This window comes from Equus asinus, chromosome 12 (assembly GCF_041296235.1).
Source record: "Equus asinus isolate D_3611 breed Donkey chromosome 12, EquAss-T2T_v2, whole genome shotgun sequence".
In the NCBI taxonomy this organism is placed as follows: domain Eukaryota; kingdom Metazoa; phylum Chordata; class Mammalia; order Perissodactyla; family Equidae; genus Equus; species Equus asinus.
Genome location: NC_091801.1, coordinates 47,446,740 through 47,474,508, shown reverse-complemented (window position 1 = coordinate 47,474,508; position 27,769 = coordinate 47,446,740). Strand labels below are relative to the sequence as shown.

Below are 27,769 nucleotides of genomic sequence, written 5' to 3'. Positions count from 1 at the left end.
ATCTGGCCATTTGTGACAACATGGATGGACCTTGTGGATATTATGCCAAGCAAAATCAGTCAGAGGGAGAAAGTCAAATACCATATGATCTCATTCATAAACAGAAGATAACAACAACAACAACAAACAAACACATAGAGACAGAGATTGGATTGGTGGTTACCAGAGGGGAGGAGGAGAGGGAGGAGGGTGAAAGGGGGTGATTAGGCACACGTGTATGGTGATAGACGGTAATTAGTTTTTGGGTGGTGAACATGATGTAATCTACACAGGAACTGAAATATAATGATGTTCACCTGAAATTTATATAATGTTATAAACCAATCTTACCACAACAAAAATAAAATTAATTTAAAAAGCACACATACACATCAAAAGATATGTACAAAAAGATTCACAACAGCACTGTTTGTAATAGTAAAAATCTGGAAACATCCCTAATACCCATCATCAGGAGAATAGATAAGTTTTGGCATATTTAAACAGTATAATATTATTCATAAGTAAAACTCAGTGATCTACAACTACATGCAACAATATGGAAAAATATTAAAAGCATAATATTGATTGAAAACAGCAAATCAAAATCAAATCAAAAATCAAAAGACAACATAGAGAATACTATTTTTATAAAGCTCAAAAGCATATGTAGCTAAATATATTATTTATGTATACATTCACACTTGATAAAACTTTTTTATTGAGGTAAAATTCACGTAACATAAAATAACCAATTTAAAGTGTACAACAGAGTGGAATTTAATACACTGACACTGTGTAACCATTACCACAACCAACTTAAAACTTTCTCATCACTCAAAAAAGAAACTTCATATTCTTTAGCTATACCCCTCCATTCCCCTCATTGCCTTCTCCCTTCCCCAGTTCCTAAGCAATCACTAATCTACTTTCTGTCTGTGAAGATTTGCCTATTCTGCACAATTCATATAAATGGAATCATACAATATACACCTTCTGTGTCTAGCTTCTTTCACTCAGCTAATGTTTTCAAGGTTCATCCATGTTGTAGCATGTATCAGTACCTCATTCCCTTTTAGAGTACAACTTTTCTTTCAGCAATTGAATAACAAACAACATTTAATATAATAGTTCATTCTAAGAGGAAACAAGAAGATGGGATACGAAAAAGCACATTGATGACAGTAAACTACTAATAATGTTCCAGGTACTCAGAGGGTTGTTTTCTAACAAATATATCTTACAAAACTCCCTTTGTAAATATCAAATGTTGCATTAAAAACTAATAAAAGGGAAAACAGTCTCTACCTCAGAACGTTAAAGTATTAAAAGAAGATAATTAACATAAAAAACATAGCATCAGGCCCAGCAGTTAACAAGTACTCAATAAATGGAAGATACTATTTTTTGCTGTCTTTATTACTACTATCATCATGAGCTTTCATGTGCTATAATACTGGATTCTCATAAATACATTGATAGGTTGGCAGTAATAATAATTCACATATGACTCACCCAAGGTTGCACTAGGTTAATGGTAGAGGAAAAATTCGAACCAAGATCCCTTAACTCTGAATCCAAGACTCTTTCTAATTTTACCATGAATAATTTCCCAAAATATTATACAGTACTTCTACATTAACACTATAAATAAAATTCCTTCCCCTAAAATGTCAGCTTATTTTATTTGATCTTTTTTAAAGATTGGCACCTGAGCTAACATCTGTTGCCAATCCTCCTCTCTCCCCCTCTTCCTCCTCCTTAATTTCACTTTGCTTTCTTTTAACTAGACTTAACATTAGTAAGTAAATATACGACTAAATGAATGAGAAAGATTATCACTTTATGAGAATGTGACAAAATGAATGTAAATGATAATAATAGCTGCTCATTTTCTGAGCAATGACTATGTACAGGACACTTTTATAAGTTCTTTCAATGCATTAATATATTTAATAAAATAATTCTATAAGGTAGCTCCTATTTTATCCCTATTTTACAAATGAAGAAACTGAGAAACAGTGAAGTGAAGTAACTCACATCTCCACTAAGTGGGAGAGCCAGGATTCAAACTCAGGTAGTCTAATTTTAGTGCTAGCACTTTTAGCAAATACTACCATGACAAACCACAGATAAAAGGTGCTCAAGATAGTCTTCTTGCTATATTTTCCAAAAATATCTACTCCTTACTCTATCAGAACATGTATCAACAAACGTTATGACTTATTTAATATCTCTTCTAACAAAACTAAGAAGCAGTGTCTATTTCTTTCACAGCTGCATTTTCAATGCTTAGCACAGTGCCTACCATATAGAACACAATAAAATAGTAATAAATAAACGGTAGCTATTAAAATTATATTACTACTTAACAGTTCTTTTAATATAAGCAGAATGAGAATGCAGTATGTAATAGTTAAGAGAGGTTCAGGATTACCCAAAAGTCCCAAATACATTCTAGGATATACGAACCTAAATCAGATATACTGTTTTGCCATTGCTGAGCTATGCAAAAGCAACATGTTCCCTTTCCTCTTTCAAAAACATTAAAAATCTTAACTAAATATTACTTAATTTTTATTGCTACAATCCATAATATCGTGAAATATTATATATCACATTTGACACAACCATGTGATATATAAGAAAGAATAAAAATAAAGAATGTTAAGAAAGAAGTCTGGGATTTCTTAATCTGAGGGTCTACTAACCTACTGTAATTGTGCGCTACATTTTATATACGTGCATTTTTCCAGGCTGAAAGCTTTATAAAGGTTTCATGAGATTTATCAAAGAGCCAGTTGGCCCAAAAAAGGTTTAGAATCCAAGACAAACGTTTCAATAATGGAAAAATCTATACTATTCTTGACATTTACTCACCAGAAATATCCATAAATGCACGATCCCATAATTCACCGACTGTATAGCATTCTGCAGAAGTGATGTTGACTGAAAGAACAATATCATCTTCAACGTATTTTAATATGAGATTATTTATAACAATATTTACATTATTTACAACTCTTCTAATCAGACTCTGCACATAACCTACAAAATAGAAAAAAAATTCAATTAGCCACAAGTCTGTCAATACATAATTATTTCTTAAAAAGTTACTGAACATTTTATGATGTTCATGTATGTGAACAATGTATGATGTTCAATGTATGCGAAAGGTATATATTATTTAGCATATTTTGCAAAGACGAAACTAAGATTCAGATAGATAAATAGGCTTGCCAAAGTGACAAAGCTAATATGTAGCAGATCTAGCCCAACAAAAACCATTACCAAGAACTTCTATATAATGAAGTGTTCATGTACTAAGAGAAACCATAAAGACCTTACCTTTTTAATAACATAAAACTAGATCCCATTCAATGATTATCCTATACTATAAGTACTTTGTCTGGTTTCTGCCTATTTTCTAAACATTTTCCCAAATGAAACAATGTTACTATATGCTGATTATACAATATATTAGAAAAATAGCTTCTTTAAGCTTCTTTTTGAACCAGCTGCCATCTTCTCTTCCTTCTTTAAATAGCCATAAAAATATTCAAAAGTTAGGCCTAGAGGAAGAAAGATAGGAGAAACGTGACCATCATAATGGATACAACTATGTCCACTTACTAATATATAATCCTGAAACAGGGTAGAGGAGAGAATATGAATGAGAAAGATATGTAGACAGAAAGAATTAAAGAAGAGGCAAACAACACAATGAAGAAGACAGGAAAAAAAAGTATGAAAGGAAAGAGAACAGTTTTATAAAAGCATAATGAGAACACAGGAAATAAGAAAGACAGAAATAATTATTTTTTTTAAAAAACTCAAAACAAGAAAAGTAATTAGTGAACACTATTTTTCTCCATAGCTTGCCTAGAATCACCAAAAATTTTCTTTTAATTTCATGCTACTACAGAATACTCTGTAATCTCAGAAGTTTGTCACATAATAAATGTGTATATAGATACATTATTGAGGAATTTAATTGAAAATATAAGTAAAACTAAACACAAACAGCATTAAAAAAGATATGAGAGAAAAAGATTAAAAACTCCACTTTATTCAAATGCATTTTCCACTATAAAACCTATTTAAAAACTAAAACTTTAGCTATCTCATGAAATAACAATCTGCTTGTATTCTTTAAACCAGAATTTTACTGGACAACACAGAATAAACTTCTGTCAGCAACTGACATTGTTAACACCTACACTAAAGCCTGCTAGGAGAAAGCTTATTTAAATCTCTTCAATCATACCGTGTTTGCAAAAACCAACCCTTTCCTTCATTCCCAAGGGATACAAATAGGAAAGAAACATAAAACAACTAAATTCAAGTTTTTCTCATATATGGAAACTATTAGCAACTTTGAGAGTGCCAATTTATCATATGCTATAAAATTAACATGCAAAATATCAATAAATTTAAGGTAACAAATATTCTTACGAGAGTAGATGCTAAAATAATGCTTAAACTTCCACAAGAAATTTTAAGTATCAAAATTTTCAAACTTAGAATGTATATTCCTCATACATGCTATTATTACTCAATTCAGATCTTAAAAATAAAAATAAACATCCCGTTTCTAAGAAGCAACATGACTAATATTGGTTTTCCTATTTCTGAAAAACCTGTCACCAATAGGGAATTCATTAAAAACCTCTTAAGAGTTCATGAGTTTTTATTATCTTCAAAATAAAAAATAAACTCTCAAAGATAGAACTGGAGAAAAGCTATAATACAAAGTAATAGAAACATAATACTGTAAATGTATATTAACTGACAAAACAATGGATTTTTCATCTTTTTAATATTTTCCTTCAATTTCTCATTATAAAACTGACATGCCAGCTGAGATGAATCAGTCAATTCACCAAAATAAAAGAATCAAAAACATAAAAGAACTACTCCTATAAGAAGACTATTTATGTTTCCTTATTAAAAATTCAATGCCAAAGTAACAATGACTAACCAATGGAATAAATAAATGATACACTATCTCTTTAATCCCTCATAATGATTTAGTTCTAAGTGAGCTACAGAAGAGTGTCAAACAGCATATCAAATAGTTCTCATTCACTCCAAATTTAGAGATTCTCTGAGAGTATGTTCAAAGGACATAACCGTAACCCAGTCTATTCCACAAGCATCTGCAATTGCAAGGTCACTCTGGGCATAAGAACCTAGAAGATGTCATATTAGATAACTCTAAAACAACAGTCTGTTACTAGTCAATCTTTCCAGAAATTTCTATCTTTATCCAACCCTCTCCCACCCACAAACCCCATTCCTCTAAACACATACATTTATGCCCACAGGGCCATATAAAACATTATTAATTTTCATTAACTTTGCTCATGTTCTTCCTTCTGTTTAGAATACTATTTGTCCATTCTCCCTTCTTGTTCAGGCCCAGTATGAATGTCTTCTCTCCTATATCCTCTTCTCCAACATCCCCCATCCTACACATAAACATTAAAGGAGACAGTCTCTACCACTTTTCTTGGGTTCATCTCCCTACTGCCATTTGTACATGTTTAGGTATACTTACCTTCTCCGTTAAACTATGAATTCCTACAGGGCAGAGATTATATCTTATTTCTCTGATATTCTTTTCTTTTATTCAGGTAAAATTGGTATATAACATTATAGAAGTTCAAGTGTACAACATTATAATTCAACATCTGTAAACACTATAAAATGTCAGCACCAAAAGTCTAGTTACCATTCATCACCATACAATTAACCTCCTTCACCCATTTCATTCACCCCACAACCCTTCTCCCTTCTTGGTAACCACCAATCTGTTCCCTGTATCTGAGTTTATTTTAGTTTTGTTTTGTTCTGCTTTTTTTTTTTTTAGATTCCACATATGAGTGAAATCATTCGGTATTTGTATTTTTCTCTGACTTATTTCACTTAGCATAATACCCTCAAGGTCCATCCATCTTGTAAATTGCAAGATTTCATTCTTTTTTATGGCTGAGTAGTATTCCACTACATATATATACCATATCTTCTTTATCCATTCATCCATTGATAGACACTAAGGTTGTTTCCATATCTTGGCTCTTGTAAACAAGACTGCAATGAACATACGAGTGCACGTATCTTTTGGAACTAGTGTTTTCATATTCTTTATATAAATACTCGGAAGTGGAATTGCTGGATCATATGGTAGTTTCAGTCTTAACTTTTTGAGCAATCTCCATACTGTTTTCCACAGTGGCTGCACCAATTTACATTCCCACCAGCAGTGTACAAGAGTTCTCTTTTCTCCGGCTCCTCTCCAACACTTGATATTTCTTGTCTTCTTGATAGCCATTCTGACAAGTGTAAGGTGATATCTCATTGTGGTTTTGATCTGCATTTCCCTAACAATTAGTGATGCTGAATATCTTTTCATGTGCCTGTTGGCCATCTGTATGTCTTCTTTAGAAAAATGCCTATTCAGATTCTCGGCCCATTTTTATTGGGTTGTTTGCTTTCTGTTGTTGAATTGTACGAGTTCTTTATCTAGTTTGGATATTAACCCTATTATTGGATATACGATTTGCAAAAATCTTCTCCCATTCACTAGGTTGGCTTTTTGTTTTAATGATGGTTTCCTTCGCTGTGCAGAAGCTTTTTAGTTTGATGTAGTCTTACCTGTTTATTTTCGCTTTTGTTTCCCTTGCCTTTGGAGTCACATCCACAAAAACATTACTAAGAACGATGTTAAGGAGCTTATTGCCTATGTTTTCTTCTAGGTATTTTATGGTTTCAGGTTTTACATTCAAGTCTTTAATCCATTTTGAGTTAATTTTGGGGTATAGTGTAAGATAACAGTCTAGTTTCATTCTGTGCCTGTGACTGTCCAGTTTTCCCAACACCATTTATTGAAGAGACTGTCCTTTCTCCATTGCCTATTCTTAGCTCCTCTGTCAAAAATTAATTATCCATATATGTGTAGGTTTATTTCTGGACTCTCAACTCTGTTCTATCGATCTGTGTGTCTGTTTTTATGCCAATATCATACTGTTTTGATTACTACAGCTTTGTAGTAAAGTTTGAAAGCAAGGAGCATGATACCTCCAGCTTTGTTTTTTTCCTCAAGATTGCTTTGGTTGTTTGAGATCTTTTCTGGTTCCATATAAATTTTAGGATTATTTGTTCCATTTCTGTGAAAAATGCCACAGGAATTTTGATGGGGATTGTTGCATTGAATCTGTCAATTGCTTTGGGTGGTATGGACATTTTAATAATATTCTTAAATTAGATAGCATGTATCAAACAATTTTGGTCACAAAGAGACAACATCTGCAATCAATTTATCCTGATGTGGTCACTAGGAAGCTAAGTTGCTCAAAATCAGAAATTTCATGGTTGATGACTTGGTTACAGTACCTAAAAATGAACTGGTCAAGCCTTTGGTATAAAATTTATTTGGGGGTTATAAAGCATCAAATAGGCAACTTATGCTCAAATAGTTAAAGGAAAAGTAAGTTCTTTATAATGTTCTTGCCTTTTTTGGAAGATTGAAATTATTTCAAAATAAAACTTTTTTAAAAGGTTAAGAAGAGAATAAGGATTTTTTATTGTCAGTGTGGTAGAGAGGTTCAACAAAACATGAATTAAAAAAGCATCCATCAGATTTGGTAACTAGACAGTAACTTAGAGCAGTTACTGTAGGAGGTAAAAAAAATAACTGCGAGTTGAGGATATTCAGTATCAGTATTATCATTTAAGATGGTCACAAAAGTTCTAAACAACTAAATAGGGGTAAAAAAGGAAATATGTATAAGTACTGACAAGGAGAATACAAAATTATCATTACACGAAGATAACTATATTTTGTATATAAAAAACCTAAAAGATGCAACTGAAAAATACTGAATATTCATTAGCTAATAAAATGTAAAAATTAGCTTTCCTACATAAAGCGCTGGAAAGAGAATAAAATGGCAAAATATGGCAATCCCAATTAGCAATAAAATATATGATAACACTTTTCATCTATAACAGTTTCAAAGATCCAGTTTTGGGATTATTTTTGTCTGCTTGATCTACATTTCAAATAAATGTTTTTTAATAAGAAGAAACAGCATTGGACCAAAAATGTGCTTGGAAGAAATTACTGTTAAACTTTTCACAGGGTAATTTGGCAATCCATGCCAAAATCTTAAAATTACTTATAAATTTTAATTCTATAAATTGGTAAGAATTTCTCCTAAGGAAATAAACAGAAGTGTGTACAAAGATTTACCTACCAGTATGTTTGTTAAAGCATTTTACACAAAACTGAAAATGAAACATAACCCAAACATCAAACAAAAAGGGCTTGGTTAAATAAACTATGGAAGAGTTATATAATGTCATACACATCAATCATTAAAATAACAATGTAAAAAATATTAATGTGCTAGAAATATATTCTGAACATTAAATAAAAGGTTCAAGTTACAAAAGAAAATGTACATGTGGATGTGCATGCACACATGCGTCCACAAAAAAAACAGTCTCTAAAAAGTTGTACATCAAAATGTTAACAAGCTCCAGTTCTGGGTAAGACACACTTAGTGCCACTGTCTTTCCCACTGAATGTAGCCATAAAACCTGGAAAGAATATATGGAGCAGCTATTTCAGGACTCTGAAAAGTAAATAGTAGGCCTGAAAGGGAAGCAGAAGAATGAAAATCAGAGCTTACCAAGATAAAACAAAAAATAAAACTGAATGATTCAATCATATCATTAATTACATCCTATTTAATTGTATTGTGGTCAGAGAGGAGGGTCTTTATGATAGTGATTCTTCAAAATTTGTCAAGACTTCCTTTTTGACCAAGTCTTTTTCAACGTCTATAGATATCCAATGAATGCATCAAAAGAATGTACACTGTCTTATCTGATAGGTCCAGTTTTACATGTATCTACCAAAACAATCTTGTTAATTTTGATATTCAAAGATCCAGTTTTGGGATTTTTTTTGTCTGCTTGATCTATCACATTTCAAAGCTAGGTTGTAGATGCATACAATGTCATCATATATTTTTTGGAGAATTCTACCTTTTATTATAATTTAGTATCAACTACATATGTCCATTAATGCATTTTCCGTAAGTTTTATTTTGCCTGATTTGTATGCTACAAATACAGACTTTTATTTTTGGCTGTAACATCCATTGTCAATCCTCCTCTTTTTGGTTTGAGGAAGATTAGCCCTGAGCTAACATCTGTGCCAATCTTCCTCTATTTTTTTGTATGTGGGACACCGCCACAGCACAGCTGGTGAATGGAGTAAGTCTGTGCCTGGGATCTAAACCTACAAACCTGGGCCACCAAAGCAGAGCACACAGAACTTTAACCATTTGGCCACTGGGCCAGGCCCCAGACTTATTTTTGAATAGTATTTGTCTGTTACACCATTTCCCATCCTTTCACTTTTAATCTTTCTTGCCTCTTCGTTTTACTTGTGTGTGTTGGAAGCCATACACACCTAGACATAACCACTCCTTCATTTTAGCAACTGAAAAACATTACTTGTGTTTTCTTAGAACTCCTCCTTGCTCTGGCTTTGCACTGGTAGTAGTTTACAAAGTCTCCTACACTTTAAATCTTTGAAAGCAAAGACAGCCTCCAATGAGCTGCTCCAGCATACTCTCATTCACACAGCAATAAAGATTTAGGGAATCGAACAGCTGCTTCCACTAAGCAATATTTTCAAATTCAGTCTAATTAGAATGAAATAAAGGTTCTCCAATTATCACCTTTTCTGTAATAAAATATAAACGTTAGATATCTTGAAGGCTATTGACAAAATAATAGTTTGAAGCATAACCTACTTTTAAAAGAATCAATATATTAATGAGAAAGAACACCTGTATGGCAGAAATGGCTAGCTATCCATCAATATTTTGCGCTTCTTCCAGAATGAAGAATTGTTACTGAGATATGACTATAAGCCATACATAATGTTCATGCAAATAGGTTTCCTCAATAAAATTTGAGAAGAGTAGGTATCACTTCCAGCCAGGGGGCAGGAAGTAGATAGGTCTTCTCTAGGCTCTCCTCCTGAAAAGGCTGAAAGTAGTAAAATTCAAAGTCTGGCTTAGAGGATAGCAGAGCCTCAAGATAAAAGAAGCCTGGGCTCCTGGTAGAAAATTGTCTTTGGACTGGTACATCAAGAAAACATAACACTTTTGTTGTGTAAATCCACTGAAATTTAGAGGTTAATGTGTTCACCAGTCAACAATAACTTAACTTACACAATTTGTCACATTATTCACATTATTATTTTTAAAAATATTTTCCAGAAAATGTTAATAGAAGATGTTCAAACAATAAACACAAAAATAATGATGTGAAACATGCTATGCATTTGTTTTTCATTTGCAACAAGGTCTTCTCTACTCTTAAATGTTCCAGAAAGGAACAATTGGATAGCTTTAAATTCTATGTTCCCCACTCAGGCAAACAGAAAGGAAATGATTGTGCTATCTTCTATAACAATACATTGCCATTTTGGCTCAGGTTCTTGAACACTTGATACATTATAAACATTCTTAAATTAGCTGATATACTCCCCAACTATTATTAAACTTCCTTCAAGAGATTTTTCAGAAAACCAAGCCATAACAGGTTAAGATGGCAAGCATTTAAGCATACACACACACACCACACACACAAACTATATCTTCCATTTCATATTCAATATTTTCTGCAGAAAACAAAATTTTGAGTAAATGACTACTACTAATTTAATAATGTCTCTCCTCATGTATACCAAAAAAATCTGAGTTTCCATTTTCTCACCCACAAAATGTGGGCTAGATCAGAGGCTTAGCTGGGACCTGCAGATGGACTTCAGCCGGTATGTGAATACCCTAAAATAATATTCAAATTTTGAATTTGCATATATGGGTCTGTAACTTTTTCAACAGATTTTCAAGGGTCTATGTCCAAAAAAGACAGTTAGATCAGAAAATTTGAAGTAACTTCTTAGACATTTCAATGACTCTATAACTCTGATTATCAAAGTCTGAAGAAAACACTGTGATTTTGTGCAGTTCAGTTTTTGTGCAGTGCAGTAAATTATAAGTGCCTATTGTGAACCAGACATTATATTAGATCAGAGGCTCGCAAAATGAGGCCCGTGCCATCCGTTTTCATAAATAAAGCTTTATTGGAACAGCCTTGTACATTATTTATCATTTATGGTTGATTTCACACTACATCAGAAGAATGGAATAGCTGCAACAGAAAATATATTGCTTGCAAAGCCTAAAATATTTAATAACTGGCCCTTTACAGAAAATGTTTACTGATCTTTATACTAGATGATGAAGATCAAAGATGACTAAGTCATAACTTCAGACCCAGTGGGCAACAGAGTTTTCAGTTTGTCTATACCCTAAATATGTCCACTAATTGTGTATGTGTGTATACATACATATACATATATATGTATACATATATTCTGAGTAAAAGGGCAAGGAGAAGAAAATGAAAAACATAATTATATGACAAGACCAAGAAAGAGGAAGCTATGCAATAGAACGCAAAATTTCTCTCTAAGCTTCCTAGCAAACAAGAAAAGTAGGATTTTTTTTTAATGGTAACTACTAAATAAGAAAAAACATATCAGTTAATTAAGAGACCTTGAATAAGTTAAAGGACAATACCCTCTAAAGCCATTTTAGAGAAAATGCAGAAGCTGCTCACAAAGGGCTGCTTCCGATAATGACCTTCAACAAGAGCCCAAGGCTATTCACTTCAGAGAGCACAGAACTGAATAATACAGGTATCTAACTTAGAAGTAATCTTGCTTTACAGAGAGATCAAGTGCAGAGAATACTGAGGAAAGCATGAATAAATAAGGAAATCAATCAAACATCCTTAAACTTTCTCTCTGAATAGGAACTGTCAGCATATCGTACAGGATGTGCTAAGGCCACAATTCATAACTGTTATTAGTAGCAGTAATTGAAGATCCTGGCCTATACATCGTTAACTGAAAGAAAATGTGTATGCTTCAGTCAGATTCAAACTCTTTTGATCCCTCTCCCAGGAAGAAATATTACATTATAACCCAGCACAAATGCACATAAACACATATACATATACAAGTTTCGTGAAATATTGCTAACCTTTACTACATGCCATATGCTATGAAGTTTCCTATTCTATGCTATATATTTTTTAAATGCTTGCCATGACTCAACTAAATTGCTTTCACAACGCACTCAACGCAGTCAAGATCCACAATCTGAGAAAGACTGTTCTGCATACCAAGAATTGAGATTGCAAAGAGGATATTAGATATCTACTTGAATTCTCTTTCTATCAGAGAACCACTCATCCTTCAAGGGTGTAGGACAAACAACTATTGGCAACACCAAAACTTTTCTCAAAAAGCATCTCTAGATCTATGGAAATGTTCAAACTCCAAAACTGTAACCACAGCTCCTAGAAGAAAAAACTTTGCCCTAGAAAATTTGAGAGCAAGAATTCATCTCTACCATGAAAGAACCTTAATATGGTTCCCAGGCAGGACAAGGTTGCCAGAAACGAGTCCTCAAATAACCATATAAGTCAACCTTTAAATAAAATGATTTACCATTATCCAACTGGATTCTCAAATTATTCCTTTTTTTTTCTTTTGGCAAGATTAAGTTTAGCTGCTCTGCCTCCCAGTAATTGCCCAACAAGTTCAGTTACTTCCTAAAGCAACTCCTTAACTGTGATTTATGTCAGCATAAAAGAGGATATGAGTCCTCCTGCTGGGTAAGGCAGAAAAGCAGATGTTAATCCAAAAGCTACCTCAACTAGTTCAGGTAGAACACAGCTCTGTTTTATACCACTAAAAATAAGATGTTTTATGTTACATTTATGTTTTATGTCCTAAAAATAGGCCAATTCTCCCAATTCTGAATATCAGTGTAAATTCTAATACAGTCTCTAAAGAATCATTAAAAGTCTGGGACCTGTTTAAGTACACGCAGGTTAGCCCATAGAAGATTTTTATCTGTGAAATTAACAACTGACAAAAGCTTTAAATTTTTCTTAAACAAGTTCTTTCTTAAGAGGAAAAAAACGTAACAAGACAACAGTTAAACCCAAAACTGATGACTCTTTGCCAGGATGTTGATGGAGAGAGTTCTATACAATGAGCTGATGTAAGAAGTTTTGAGGGGACATGTAGTCAGAAATTCGAAGGGGGAAAGGAGTTGCCTATTTAATAAATAAAAACATTACAGTTTAATTTACAGTTTAATTCACCAGAGATATTTCCCAAAGGAGTTAATTAGTAAGAAAAACTTTAGAAAGTTTTGGAACCATCATACTACTCTAAGCAGAATCAGAAACGTTCAGAAGTAAAATATCTTCTTCTGGCACCTTCTCCAGCTATAGCAATTAATCTATTCTAAAGCCAAAGGGATTACAGAGACCTGTTGGGTAAAGTTTCAAAGAATACAAAGCATCAGCATTAACATCACTATAACACTAGTTAAAAATACTCAATTCAAATGTAACTTAGAACATATATTTGAGGGAGGAGGGCTATGAAATGTTATACTAACCCTAGCCTCTTACAAGTAAAGTAGATGGTGCCAAAAGACTCTCAAATATTAACTAGGTTAAAACCAGCAGAAAACCTACAAAAATTTGATGCAGAAAACAAGTGTATACCAATGTCAACTACACCTCAGAAAAAGGAAGTAACTGACAAATAAAATCAAAAGAGAAGTGACTGATAATTCCTAACTCTACAAAAGCAGCTATACACTTTGGCCACAGAGCTGACACATAACGATCACTGGTTTTTTCATCATTAAATATTTACCAAGGAAATGTTATTTCTAAGCCACAACTGTTTGGGGTAAATAAAAATTTCAGGAAATGAAAGAGGAGAGACAGTCTCTCCCACTTAAAAAATTCTGTGATTCTGTTAGTGAATTTTATAGTTTCCAGAAACTCAGAACCCTCTAATGTCTTTCCTCTGTTTATCAAGAAGTAAACGGAACAAAAAGACTATGAGTGGGAAATTACAATCAAGTCTTTGCTTGGAGAGGATGTAAGAAAGAAACTTAAGGAACAACCTGCTGCAAAAGAGCATCACAATGTGAAGCAGACATTTGTGAGGGATCTGGACTCAATGTGTTCTGATGTCATGCAGCAAATGCCCATGCACATACAGTTTAAATATTTTATGACACTACAGAATACTGAAAGTGTATATTCTACAACGGGCTATAAACAAGGATTAATAACAATTGAAATTTTGGCTTTATCAATCCCATTAGAAGTTACCTGGTGGTAAATCAGGATCTGTGGGAGCAGCCTGCTGAATTCTTCGGGGTTTTACTGATGATTTCGTGTTCTCTGTAGTACTACGGTTGGTAGAATTAGAACCACAGCTTTCATGGTCATCCTATTTTCATTTTAAACAAAGAAAAGAAAAGCAACAATCACCATTCAAGGATTAGGAAAAGTTGTGTTAAACATATGCAGTTTACAGTTACTAAATGTGATTAGATAGACTCTTCTAATTTTTTTAGCTCTAGAAATCTATATAACCACACAATCTTCATAATTTGCATTCTCAAACAGCATTTTAAAAGTAACTAGTAGTTTAAAATCACAAATTCTTCCTTTCTTTAGTTGGTATCAAAATAAACCACTTAATAATGTCCAAAAAATTCTTATATAAGGATTCAGCAAAAGACTAATTAATTGAAGCTTTTAAACACTTTCCATCTCTATCTGAATGCAAAATAAATGGAAAGGGTCTTAATTTTCCCCTATTTGTTGTTTATATGTTAAGACCCTCACTATTTTATGAATTAAATTAAGAATATAGCTGTCGTCTTAATCATCTTTAATGATTAACCTTAATTATCCTTAGAATCTTTTGCATCCTATTTAACAATATTTATTGAATTGAGTATTCAGATTAGATATAAGGTTTAATTGGGTTTTGACATGGATAATACAGAAACTTCAACAAATCATACACATTTTTGAAACTTATTCCTTTATACAATGTATGCGAGTACTCTTTTCCTACCTTGATTCAACAAATGTTTATATAATGTGCCTACATGCTAACTGCTGGATTTACAAAGGCAAATAAGATACAATACTTTTCCTCAAGGATTTCATAATCTATTAAAAACCTATATAACCAGTTCTACAAGAGTACTTTTTGTTGGTTTTTAAGTAATAGGAGAACAAAGAGTCATTCTATTTGGAAGAACTAGAGAGGTCAGGCCCTTAAAACTCAGTGTAGAAATGTTTTAGGTTAAGACTGTAGGAAAAATCAGGGAAAAACTAAAAACAAAAGGAAAACAGTATAAATGTATGTAGCACATACAAGGAGTGATGATTAGTCAAATAAAGCCAGAGTATACAAGGTTTAAGATGGAAGAACAATGCCAAAAATTAAAGGTATGTACCAGTTCAATAAAAATGGAGTAACATTAAGAACCATAGAGATGTTCTGTCTTCATTCCAGTTGACACGTTTCAAGATTTGGTAATTAGGAGGAGGATGTCAATAACCTACAAGAAAGGAGATTTCTGTAATTCCACTACAGGACAGGGGTGGGAGCAGTAAATGAGTAGTTCAAAGAGTGAATGAGAAGTTAAGGCAGGCGCCAGCCTGGTGGTGCAGCTAAGTGCGCACATTCCACTTCAGCGGCCCGGGGTTCGCCGGTTCGGATCCCGGGTGTGGACATGGCACTGCTCGACAAAAGCCATGCTGTGGTAGGCGTCCCACATATACAGTAGAGGAAGATGGGTGTGGGTGTTAGCTCAGGGCCAGTCTTCCTCAGCAAAAAGAGGAGGACTGGCAGCAGATGTTAGCTCAGGACTAATCTTCCTCAAAAAAAAGAAGTTAAGGTAGATAAGCATACATTGCTCTTTCAAGAAGACAGGTATTACAAGGAGGAAATAGATGGGGTAGTAAAATGAAGTGAAAGCATCTGGCTTCTTCTTATTCCTTTTTTTTGGGATAAAAGAGAACATTTTGTTTGAAGGAAAGATGCACATGAGGAGGGAGAGATCAAAGATACCAACACAAAGGGTAATTGATAGTGTACTGTGTTAATCAATAATAAAATTATTTTATAATACTTACAAGAATGGTGATAAATTTAGTTTTTCTATTTTATATATTTGAAGAGAAAACTTCAAGAATAAATAAGAAGGATAACCACTAAATTTACCAATCTAATGGGGTACTAGAGGCAAATAAAATGATAAGACCTCCTTTAGAAAACAAAAATTCTTATTCAATACCACATTAAGAGAATTATACAATAAAAGATGATCTTTTACAGGATAGCATGGCTTCAGATGCTAGTGACATATTAGCAAAAGGAAAAATTTCTGTTTGAAACTGCATTACAAGAAAGAAGTAAAAGTTTGCTGTGATAATCAACAAAATTTTCGCATGAACTTATGAGATATTAAGTTAACGCAAAACAAACTTCACAGTGTTTCATTCCACAAAATAATTTCACTATTTAATCTTTATAATGACATCTTCTGTTACTTAGAGGGATGTTACAGTCTCTAAATACTAAAAGACTACTACTGTGAATAAAATCTTACTGTAATAACTTTTAGTTCAACTTGCATCCTTAAAAATGTCTGTAGTCATACACTTCTGCACGTTAACATTAAAAGCACACTATTAATTTTCCAAACATATGGGTGTCTCAAAAGCCCAGAAGTAAAACATGTTCATTAAAGAGATGTGAAAAAGTTCCAAGTGAACTGCCAAAACTAGCATAATTATGAAAATATTTAACACTGAAACCATCTGAAATCACATACTGTATATAGATTATAATGATGTCATAATAAACATTCCAGCCAAAACGCACTAAAACTACTGCAGTCCAATAAATCTGGCATACACGAGATGACAAACATTTTAAAGCAAAAGAAAGAACAAGTTATTTTTATTTTCAAAAAGTTATTTTTATTTTCAAAAAGTTAGCAAAAAAGGATAAAGTATATAGACTACATATTAGTTTTCAAATAGTTAAAAAAAGCAGTGAATAAAGCTTCCCTACAAACTACATGATTTTATTATTTCAAAGAAAAGCTAAATAACTTGATTTGCTTAAAATTTATAATAAACGTGAAACTTTAGTATGCTTTAAAAATGAGCATTAATCATGGTACTCATAGGAATATATACTATGAAACAAACATTACCAAATGTGTAAACACTTCTTTCTTTATTATGGTTAGGAAATTACGGTTGCATATATCTTATAATTAGAAAATAATCCTTCTGATAATTCGAACTTGTTTTCATTTCAATGACATTTTAATTGTATCAATTACAAGTGGGCTTCCATTCAAATCCTCCCCCAACTAAATTAAATGAAAAGCAAGAATTATGATATTTACTATTGAAACTAGAATTACTTCCATCACTAGTTTGAATTCATCATCTGCTTTAACCACTATGCATCACTTCGGACTACATCTTACTCCAGTGAAACCCTCTAATTTCTAACAAAAGAAACTCTGTTCTCAAAAATACTAGTTAAAATGTTTTCAGATAATTTTTAACCTCAAACACACTACAGTTATATCTTTCTTATTTAGACTGCAATTTTTCCAAAATGTCTAGTAAGTATATTTCATGGCAAAAGAATGTTTCCTCTTGGGGACTGTAGAGCTATTTCTGAAAAATACTGCCCTTTGCTCCTCAAGAAACAAGCAACAATGTCATTCCTTACAAAAGTTCCTAACAGAGGGAAAATGTGACAAACGCTGTATGTAAATAGATCCATTACTTTCATACTGACAGATCACATGATCATGCTGCCACTTTTCACCTTAGCCCTAATAGGGCTAGTCAGGTAAAACCTGAAAACCACCAACTCCCAGATTCACAATGGTAGGACAAAACTTAAAACAGGTAACCAAATCATTCCAAGTCCTTGTTTAAAAACAGATAAAGAGGTTAAAACGCAAGAAAGAGTTGAAGGAGAGAAACTGAAAGATGGAACTAATAAGTGATGTCATCTGTGCTCTTCAGCCTTGTGGCACCAAACTTGGCAAGAGAAAAGGACTAGGCTCACCTGGCAGCTCTGGTCACCAAAAGCTCCTGAAACAGTGTGAGGGCCTTGGAAATGAACTGCTACAAAGCTCTTAGGGACAGTCACCTCTATCTCCTCCAGTAGCAAGTAGAATGGCTACTGTCAGATGCAATAAAGAATCTCTAACAGTAACACTGTACTTCCAAGAGTCAGAGACCCAAATAAAGTCACCAATGCAGAGGCACACTTAGAGAACACCAGAGTGAGCCAGGGAAAATACACTCATTAGTTTTCATGGTAAAAATGGAAATTTCTGGCTCACCTCTACAATGACGACAATATTAATAAACTTAATTTTAGTCATTTTAAAAAAAAGCCAAGCATGTTTAAGTGAAGGAGGGATGTGTATGCCCCAAATCTCTTCACACATCAACTTTAGCCCACAGCGGAGACTACTTCCATTTTCTCTCCCATCAAGTATGAGGATAAGGGGTTATGATAGGCTGGGGAAAAAGAGAAGAGAGTTGATGTTCCCTTGCATTCTTTTACCTGACCCTCCCAAAAGGAGGAATAGCTCACCAGACAGGCCAAAGTTGAATATTCATTAGGCTATATTTTAATAATGAAAGAGATCACTGTATTAACCGTAAACACCTGTGTGGTGGGGCCATTCTTCCATCTCTGAGATTCACGCTATTCAGTAAAAAGGAACAGTCATTTTCCTCAGATGATGCAATCATTAGCCATCTCTCTTCTGCCTTTTCATACACATAGCCACCTGAAGCAGGATACTGCCCCAGCCAGAGAACAATCAAACTATGCCACATAACAGCAACACGTTAGAAAAAATTTGTTCTTTATTAGTGCCTATGACATCACTTTCCCTTGTATCAGTAGTTGGATATCATATTGCCAACCTCTCTTCTTCCTCTCTTCTTAAACTACTAGATTGAAGTGGTTAGATCCATTCTTAGATTTGGTAGGTGCAATAGGCAGAAATTAAAGGAGGAAAGAACGAAAGTATATACAGAGGCATTCTGTCCTAAGCCACATTATACCATCTAATTTTTACTAGAATTCACTGGAGGGAATTGGGTGCTCAAACAGATTACTAAAACTGTACTTTGTTTTCTTATATAACTTCCCTCAGCAAGGAATATCTGATCAAAGAAAAGTATGTGTTAGGTACTTTGACAGAAAATAAGTAGTCTAAATAGATGGTACCTTTATCCAGGTACTCTATTAACCTACTTGAGGAATACTGTATACACAAAAATATTAAGAGCAATTTAAGTTAGTCAGCAATTATGTATGTCACAAAGAAACAACAGTGACCTTCATTGAGCACTTACATATGCCAAGCCTCAAGTATTTTAAGGATGAGGTAATTAGGGCATTAAGAGGTTCCATAGTCTAAAAGAGAGGAAGTGACAGAGCTGGGATGAACACCCAGATCTGTCTGACTAAAAAACCCCTCCTGTAATCGAAAGAAGAAGGAAAGCAGGGAGAAAGGGAAGGAAGAAAAAAGGCAAGGAGGGAGGAAAAAGAGACAAAGAAAAAGAAAATTTCTATTTGTAGCACTTCCAGTGGGTCAGCTGCTAGACATTACACTCATATCTTAGTCCTTTTAACAATGCTATGAATTAGACACTATTCCCATGCAAGAGTATTCCCATTTATTTTTTTTTTTTCTCCTTTTTCTCCCCAAAGCCCCCCGGTACATAGTTGTGTATTCTTCGTTGTGGGTTCCTCTAGTTGTGGCATGTGGGACGCTGCCTCAGCGTGGTCTGACGAGCAGTGCCATGTCCGCGCCCAGGATTCGAACCGACGAAACACTGGGCCGCCTGCAGCGGAGCGCGCGAACTTAACCACTCGGCCACGGGGCCAGCCCCAAGAGTATTCCCATTTAAAGATGAGGAAACTATTCAAACAACCCGATCAAAAAATGGGCTGGAGACATGAACAGACATTTCTCCAAAGAAGACATACGGATGGCCAATAGGTACATGGAAAGATGCTCATCATCGCTGATCATCAGGGAAATGCAAATCAAAACTACACTAAGATATCACCTTACACCCATTAGAATGACAAAAATATCTAAAACTAATAGCAACAAATGTTGGAGAGGTTGTGAAGAAAAAGGAACCCTCATACACTGCTGGTGGGAATGCAAACTGGTGTAGCCACTATGGAAAACAGTATGGAGATTTCTCAAAAAATTAAAAATAGAACTACCATACCATCCAGCCATCCCACTACTGGGTATTTAGCCAAAGAGCTTGAAGTCAGCAATCCCAAAAGTCCTATGCACCCCAATGTTCATTGCAGCATTATTTACAATAGCCAAGACATGGAAGCAACCTAAGTGCCCATCAACAGAGGAATGGATAAAGAAGATGTGGTATATATATACAATGGAATACTACTCAGCTGTAAAACAGAACAAAATCATTCCATTTGCAATAACATGGATGGACCTTGAGGGAATTATGTTAAGTGAAATAAGCCAGCGAGAGAAGGATAATCTATGTATGACTCCACTCATATAAGGAATGTAAAAATGTGGACAAAGAGAACAGATTAGTGGCTACCAGGGGAAAGGTGGAGTGGGGGATGGGCACAAAGGGTGAAGTGGTGCACCTACAACACGAATGACAAACATTAATGTACAACTGAAATTTCACAAGATTGTAACCTATCATTAACTCAATTAAAAAAAATTAAAAAATAAAAAATAAAAAAAATAAAGATGAGGAAACTAAGACATAAAGAGATTAAGTAAATGGTTCAAAATCACAATGCTATTAAATGGTACAACCCTAATCACATTGCTCCCTACAATAAAAGGCCTACTAAACAGTACAGTACTAAGTATCATATATTCTGAGAAGGGAGAGATCACAGTGAGCTTGAGTAGTCAGGAAAACGTCTCAAAGGACATGAGGTTTGAAAAGACTGTGATCTGCAGGGGAAAAAAAGAGAAGTTTGAACAACGAAAGGTAGGAACAAAGAAAGCATGTGTCTTACTGCAAAGAGTAAGTAGTCCAATTTAGGTAAAATAAGAGAGCAATGAAATATTAGGCCGTAAAAAGAAGCCAAAGCAAATGGTCTCCACCATGAATATTGGTCCAAGAAATTTAAGCTTTATTCTACATATTGGCAAGCCAATGAAAATTATGAGTGGGAGATTAACAAGATGAAGTACCTCATTCAGGAAGAAGAATCTTCTGCTTATGTGACAGAAAACAAAAGCAGACATACTAACAATTAACAGATTATAAAAGTTTGGAAATTAAATGATGAGGGAAGTAGCAATGAGAATTTTTTTTAAATGTTAGCACCTCAAATTCAACATGTTTAAAACAAAACTCATAAACTCTGTAACTGACTCTGTTCCCTTCCCCTTATCCCCATTCCCTGAAAAAAATTCTCTGTCCTTTACATCCTAACTCAGTCAATGACAGTACCATTTTCTCAATATCCTAAGAAAGTGAAACATGCTCTTTTATACCTGCTCTAACTTTGCAAAATGATGCTAATGAGCTTTAAAAATTTCAGGGTAGATAGCAGGTGCTTGGCCATGAATCACATAGGATGACGCCACTCTCTAAGCCCCAGACTACCCAGGAAATAACTAATTGATTTTTTTAAAAACTCTGATTTTTAAAGAAAAATAGTAGATTCAATTTTATATATGTGGTGTTTCTGGTGAAGGCCTATCATACCAATCTATATGTCCTCAAGAGAACTGAACACATACTAGTAAAGATCAAAATAGTGATCAGAGTTAGACACAGATTGGGGACTCATCCAAATACAAGTGATATTCGAAGTTACCAGATTTCCAACAAAAAGAAAGATAAAGATTCATACTTCTGATATGGCAGGCGAAATAATTAAAAACATTTGGGGGGCGGGGAATGCTAACAATAAAGTAAAAAAAGAAAATTTTAGCCAGGCTCAAAGCAGTAAGTCAGAGTGAAGAAGAGACATGGCTATTCTCAAGGTGGAAAAGCTGACTGAGGCAGGTAAGGAATAAAGAGGACTCAGAATGGTCCATATAAGGCAGGAGATCATTACAAGGCTCAACACTTGAAACTAGTAATGTAGTGAAACCCGCAAGTCTTGAAAGGAGGCCAAAAAGAGTTGCTGCCAACTGCTGCCTAGAACTTAACATGAAGCTGCACAGCAAGGGAGTCAGAAGGAAACAAATCTCGCAAATAAGAACTGAGACAAGGGACTCTGCATCACCCACTATCAACACTGCAGGAGCCCTTAACTGCCAAAATAAGACCTGTTTCTAGACTAGAGACTAGAAGAAGTAACTGTAAAACAACTAGACAAGAAGGTCTGAGGAAAAGAAGGGTGAGAGAAAAGATGGTGAAATAAATAGTAACTGTCTCTCCTATTGAAAATAATCTTACAAACGACTATTCTAAAGCACACAAAGAAATCTAATGCCAAGATAGTTAAAGAAATCAAAGAAATTCAGTCACAATAAAATTAATCTTCTAGAGGAGCTGGCCCCGTGTCCGAGTGGTTAAGTTCACGCGTTCCGCTGCAGGCGGCCCAGTGTTTCGTTGGTTCGAATCCTGGGCGCGGACATGGCACTGCTCATCAAACCACGCTGAGGCAGCATCCCACATGCCACAACTAGAAGGACCTACAATGAAGAATATACAACTATGTACTGGGGGGCTTTGGGGAGAAAAAGCAAAAAAATAAAATCTTTAAAAAAGAAAATGAATCTTCTAGAACAACCTTAAAATATTTTAAAATAAATGTATTAGAATCCTCACAGAAAGAGATGAATAGTATCTATACATATACACAAATATAACATGTAAAGAAAGTGGGGAGATTGCCCCTCCTTCAGCATTATGATTGATTTATTATAGGATTACAGTAATTTAAACAAACCAATGGAAAACAAGAGAGCCCAGAAACAGATCTAGATTTTTATGAATACCTGGAATATGACAGAGGAGGCATTATAAATCAGTAGGGAAAAGAGACCATTCAAATGATACAGAGAGAACTGGTTAACGAATTCCTGCCTCATACTATACATGCAACCACACACACACATTGTAATAACTTAATTTCTAGTCATCCATTATTAACTTGTTTTCTTCATGTCTCTAAATAAAGAAAATGATCCCATGTATTTAAGGGCTCAAATTATTTGGGTATTACTTAATCAAGGTACCTAGTAATTTAACACTAAATAATACTTTACCTTTCTAAATTGTCTATTTCTACATAAGATAGCATAAATATACACATCATCCACACTGAAAATGTCACTTCCTCAACATAAATGCCTGCAGGTTCTCTAAATGTTTAGTAATCACCAACATGCAAATTCTTATCATAATAATTAATCTAGAAAAGGCAATATATTTTTTATTATTTCATGCTTTTAATTTTTAGGCTTATATAATTTTAATAGAATTAAATGTTAATTTTTAAAATGATCATATACTTCATTTTTATTGAATAACTGACATACAATATCCTACTACTTTCAGGTGTACATCAAAGTGATCAATATTTATATACATTACAAAATGATCACCACAATAAGTCTAGTTACTGTCAGTATACGAAGTTATTAAAATATTATTGACTATATTCCCTATGCTGTACCATACATCCCCATGACTTATTTATTCTATAACTGAAAGTTTGTACCCCTTAATCCCCTTCACCTATTTCATCTAACCCTCTCAACCCCTCCTCCCTCTAGTATCCACTAGTTTGTTTCCTATACCTGTGAGTCTGTTTAGTTTTGTTTATTCATTTGCTTTTTAGATTCCACATAAGTGAAATCATGTAGTACTTGTCTTTCTCTGACTTATTTCAGTTAGCATAATATCCTCTAGGTTCATCCTTGTTGTCACAAATGGCAAGATTTCATTCTTTCTCATTGCTGAGTAATATTCCATTGCATATATATACCACATCCTCTTTATCCATTCATCTATCGATGGACACTCAGGCTGCTTCCATACCTTGTCTATTGTAAATAACAATGCAATGAACACAGGTGTGCATATATCTCTTCAAATTAGTGTTTTCATTTTCTTTAGAGAAATACCCAGAAGTGCAATTACTGGATCATATGGCAACTCTATTTTTAATTTTTTAAGGAACCTCCATACTGCTTTCCATAGGAGCTGCACCAATTTACTTTCCCACCACAGTGTACAGGGGCTCCCTTTACTCCACGTCCTCACCAATACTTGTTATTTTCTGTCTTTTTGATAATGGTCATTCTGTCAGGTGTGAGTTGTTATCTCATTGTGTTTTGATTTGCACTTCCCTGATGATTAGCGATGGTGAGCATCTTTTCATGTGCCTGTTGGCCATCTGTAAGTCTTCTTTATTCAAGTCCTCTGCTCATTTTTTAATTGGGTTGTTTGTTTTTTTGATAGTAAGTTGTGTGAGTTCTTTATATATTTGGATATTAATCACTTATCAGAGATGTTATTTGTAAATATCTTCTCCCATTCAGTAGGTTGTCTCCTCATCTTTTAAATGGTTTCCTTCACTGTGCAAAAGCTTTTTAGTTCAAAGTAATCCTATTTCTTTATTTTTGCTTTTGTTTCCTTTGCCTTAGGAGACTGGTCTAAAAAAATCATCAAGACCAATGTCAAGGAGCTTATCACCTGTCTTTTCTTCTAGTTTTATACTTTCAGGTCTTACATTCAAATCTTTAACTCATTTTGAGTTTATTTTTGTATAAGGTGTAAGACAGGGGTCCAATTTAATTCTTTTGCATGTGGCTGTCCAGTTTACCCAACACCACTTATTGAAGAGATTGTCTTTTCCCCACTGTATATTCTTGCCTTTGTCATAGATTAATTGATCATATATATGCATGGGTTTATTTCTGGGCTCTCTATTTCATTGATTTGTCTGTTTTCATAGCAGTACCATACTGTTTTGATTACTGTATCTTTGTAGTTTTTTCTTCTTTCTCAAGATTACTGGCTATTCAGGGTCTTTTGTGGTTCCATACAAATTTCAGAACCATTTATCCTAGTTCTGTGAAAAATGTCATTGAATCTGTAGATTCAATGTATATGTATATGTAGATCATACACTTTAAAACAGAGGTAGGAAAACTTTTTCTGCAAAGGGTCAGACAATAAATATTTTAGACTGTGTCACAACTACTCAGTTCTGCCATTGCCCACTGAAGCATGAAAACAGCCATAGCCAACACATAAATAAGAGTGGCTGCATTCCAAAAAGTCTTTATTTACAAAAACAGGCCATAGGCCAATGGGTCATCATTTGATGACTCCTGCTTTAAAACATTTGTCTTAATAAAACTGTACAGGCTAAACAATTATTCAACGTGAAATTGCTTTGTAACCCAGAGCTTTCATTTTAAGGCAAAAAACTCAGACCACAAAGAGAGAATCTATAAAAGAACTAGGGAGAAGAAAAGCACAAAATTTTTGCTTGGCAAAAGTAGTGCCAAGAAGACAAGGCACTTCTACTGCTATCCCCTTAACTAAGTTCTAATGAAAGAGTAAAGCTTTAACAAGAGAAAAGAAAGCAAGTGTCAGTAAGAAAATAGGCTTAAGAAGATTCCAGAGGCCCAAAAGAAAAATATAAACATTTCTGGAAAGAAACATGTAACTGTTGCATATTATCAACAGCATATTCTAAACGTATGCAAAAGTTAAAATTTGGCAAACATGATAAGGAAAATAAGATCTTAAGTAACCTAAGAAAAGATATATAAGTGTGGGGAAAAAAAACAGGGAACATCTTCTAATCACATATAATTCCAAAAAACAGAGAAACTCAGGGAGTCTTCAGTATATAAGAATGCATTTCAGATAAATTTTCAGTAAAGCACAGCAGGATTTTCTCAATAGTACCATGAATATATTCTCAATAGTTCTACTGAACTCAACTGAGGTTTTAAAGAATTTTAAAGATTTTAAAGAACTGAAGTAAAAATTAAAAGAGTTAAATTATGTACTATAACAACATTAGCTAGTATAAAATTTACAAATTCTTAAGTGTTCAGATTACAAAGACTCATTTCACTTTAGCTGTGAAGGAGACTTTGGATCCTACTGGAGAGCTATAGTATGAGTGTGCTGCTAAAAAAAGAAAAATGGAAAAACTCAAGAGCCATAATATTTACTATGTTCCCATTTAAATAAGAAACACTTGTTCATTTTGTAGTTGAAATCTCCTAACATCTATTCTACACTTGGGTGTCCATCTATACTCACAGATATTTTAAACAATGCTTAAGAAAAGATCTAAATACCTTTAACTGTATTAAGAGAATAATGTATTCTTATCTATTAAAAAATTAAAAATATATATAATAAATTTATTTTTCAGAGCCCACACTCCTTAACAGTTTAAATTCTGTCTCACTTGTATATAAGAATAATGACAATTTATTTTGTTTCTTAAAGGTATATCTAATCTCTTATTGGCTTCTCTTTTTGAGGCATATGAAAATCCTCTGTTAATGTGAACTACTTAATAGAGAGAACCCTAAATGTTAAATAACATTTTCCCCTTTCTGTGGCTTTGCCATTCACATTATATATATTAGAACAATTTTATTATGGTCCACTATGATATTTATCTTCCCTATAAAACAAATAAAATTCAGAGGCAAATCATGGTTCTACTATAAGATACTGAAGCTGAAAATGAGATCTAATTTGGGGGGATGTTTGCATTTAGACAAGTTGAGGCAAATAATAAGACATGCCAGGAGAGCTCAACAGCACACTGTTGGAGATACAAGCCTAGACTTTAGGAAGAGTTCAAAAACTAAGGAGTACTGATCATCATAAGCTCCTTTCCATATGCAGATGCACAAAATAACCATCCACACCAACCAATATTCACTCCTTAAAATTATTCCATCTTTCAGGGCCAGCCCAGTGGGATAGTGGTTAAGTTCATGTGCTCTGCTTCAGCGGCCCAGGGTTCACAGGTTTGGATCCCAGGCACAGATCTGTGCACCATTCATCAAGCCATGCTGAGGTGGCATCCTATATACAAAATAGAGGAAGACTGGTACAGATGTTAGCTCAGAGACAATCTTCCTCAAACAAAAAGAGAAAGATTGGCAACAGGTGTTAGCTTAGTCTTCTTCAACAACAAAAAAATTATTCCATCTTTGGAAAATGTGAGAAATTTAATTCTTCTCCAAAAAGATAACAAATCTGAATGTTATCATATTTACAATCATTATTTATTAGCAATATTAATAGATTACTACCAAAGTTTGAAAGAACAGTTCTTTTAGGGTGGTGAGGGAAGAAGCCAGATTACCTGGAATAAGTGGATGTTGAGCAAACTGATAAGATTCAATTAAGTCTAGATAGAAAAAAGGACCTGAAGATAGTAAAGTAGTATGAAGGTGGTACAGGGTCAAGAAAAGCACCTGCTAATATTCAAGATACTGTGCACAGTGCAGTGCAGGAGTTAAAAGTTGATAACTGTGGGAGAAGAAAGTGTCCTCAACTTCAGAACATTGATTATTTATAAAGGAATTTTTTTTTAAGTAAACAAATAAGTCATACTGTAAAATAATATTCTGAGTAAGTAACTATTATTGGTACAAACAATACAAGAAGCTTTATGTTCATTGTTCATAATCATCACAAACATCCTATAAGATATTGTCATTCTCATTTAACAAATGATGAAAATAAAGTTCCTGAGGATAAATACATTATCTAA

The 27,769-nt window shown here is 33.9% G+C and overlaps 1 protein-coding gene across 15 annotated transcripts in view; it reads right to left on the bottom strand.

Annotated features, from left to right (window-relative positions):
* Positions 1-27,769, bottom strand: part of VPS13B (vacuolar protein sorting 13 homolog B) — a 781,052-nt gene that overhangs the window by 718,480 nt on the left and 34,803 nt on the right. For all 15 annotated transcript variants that reach the window (XR_011493286.1, XR_011493288.1, XR_011493289.1 and 12 more), the window contains exons 4-5: positions 14,278-14,398; positions 2,860-3,027 (exon numbers count right to left, since the gene is read on the bottom strand). Coding sequence is in view for 12 of the 15 variants with exons in the window: in XM_044743909.2 (XP_044599844.2) it covers positions 2,860-3,027; positions 14,278-14,398 (289 nt within the window). In the remaining 3 variants the exon portion in view is untranslated. The remainder of the gene's footprint in view (positions 1-2,859; positions 3,028-14,277; positions 14,399-27,769) is intronic.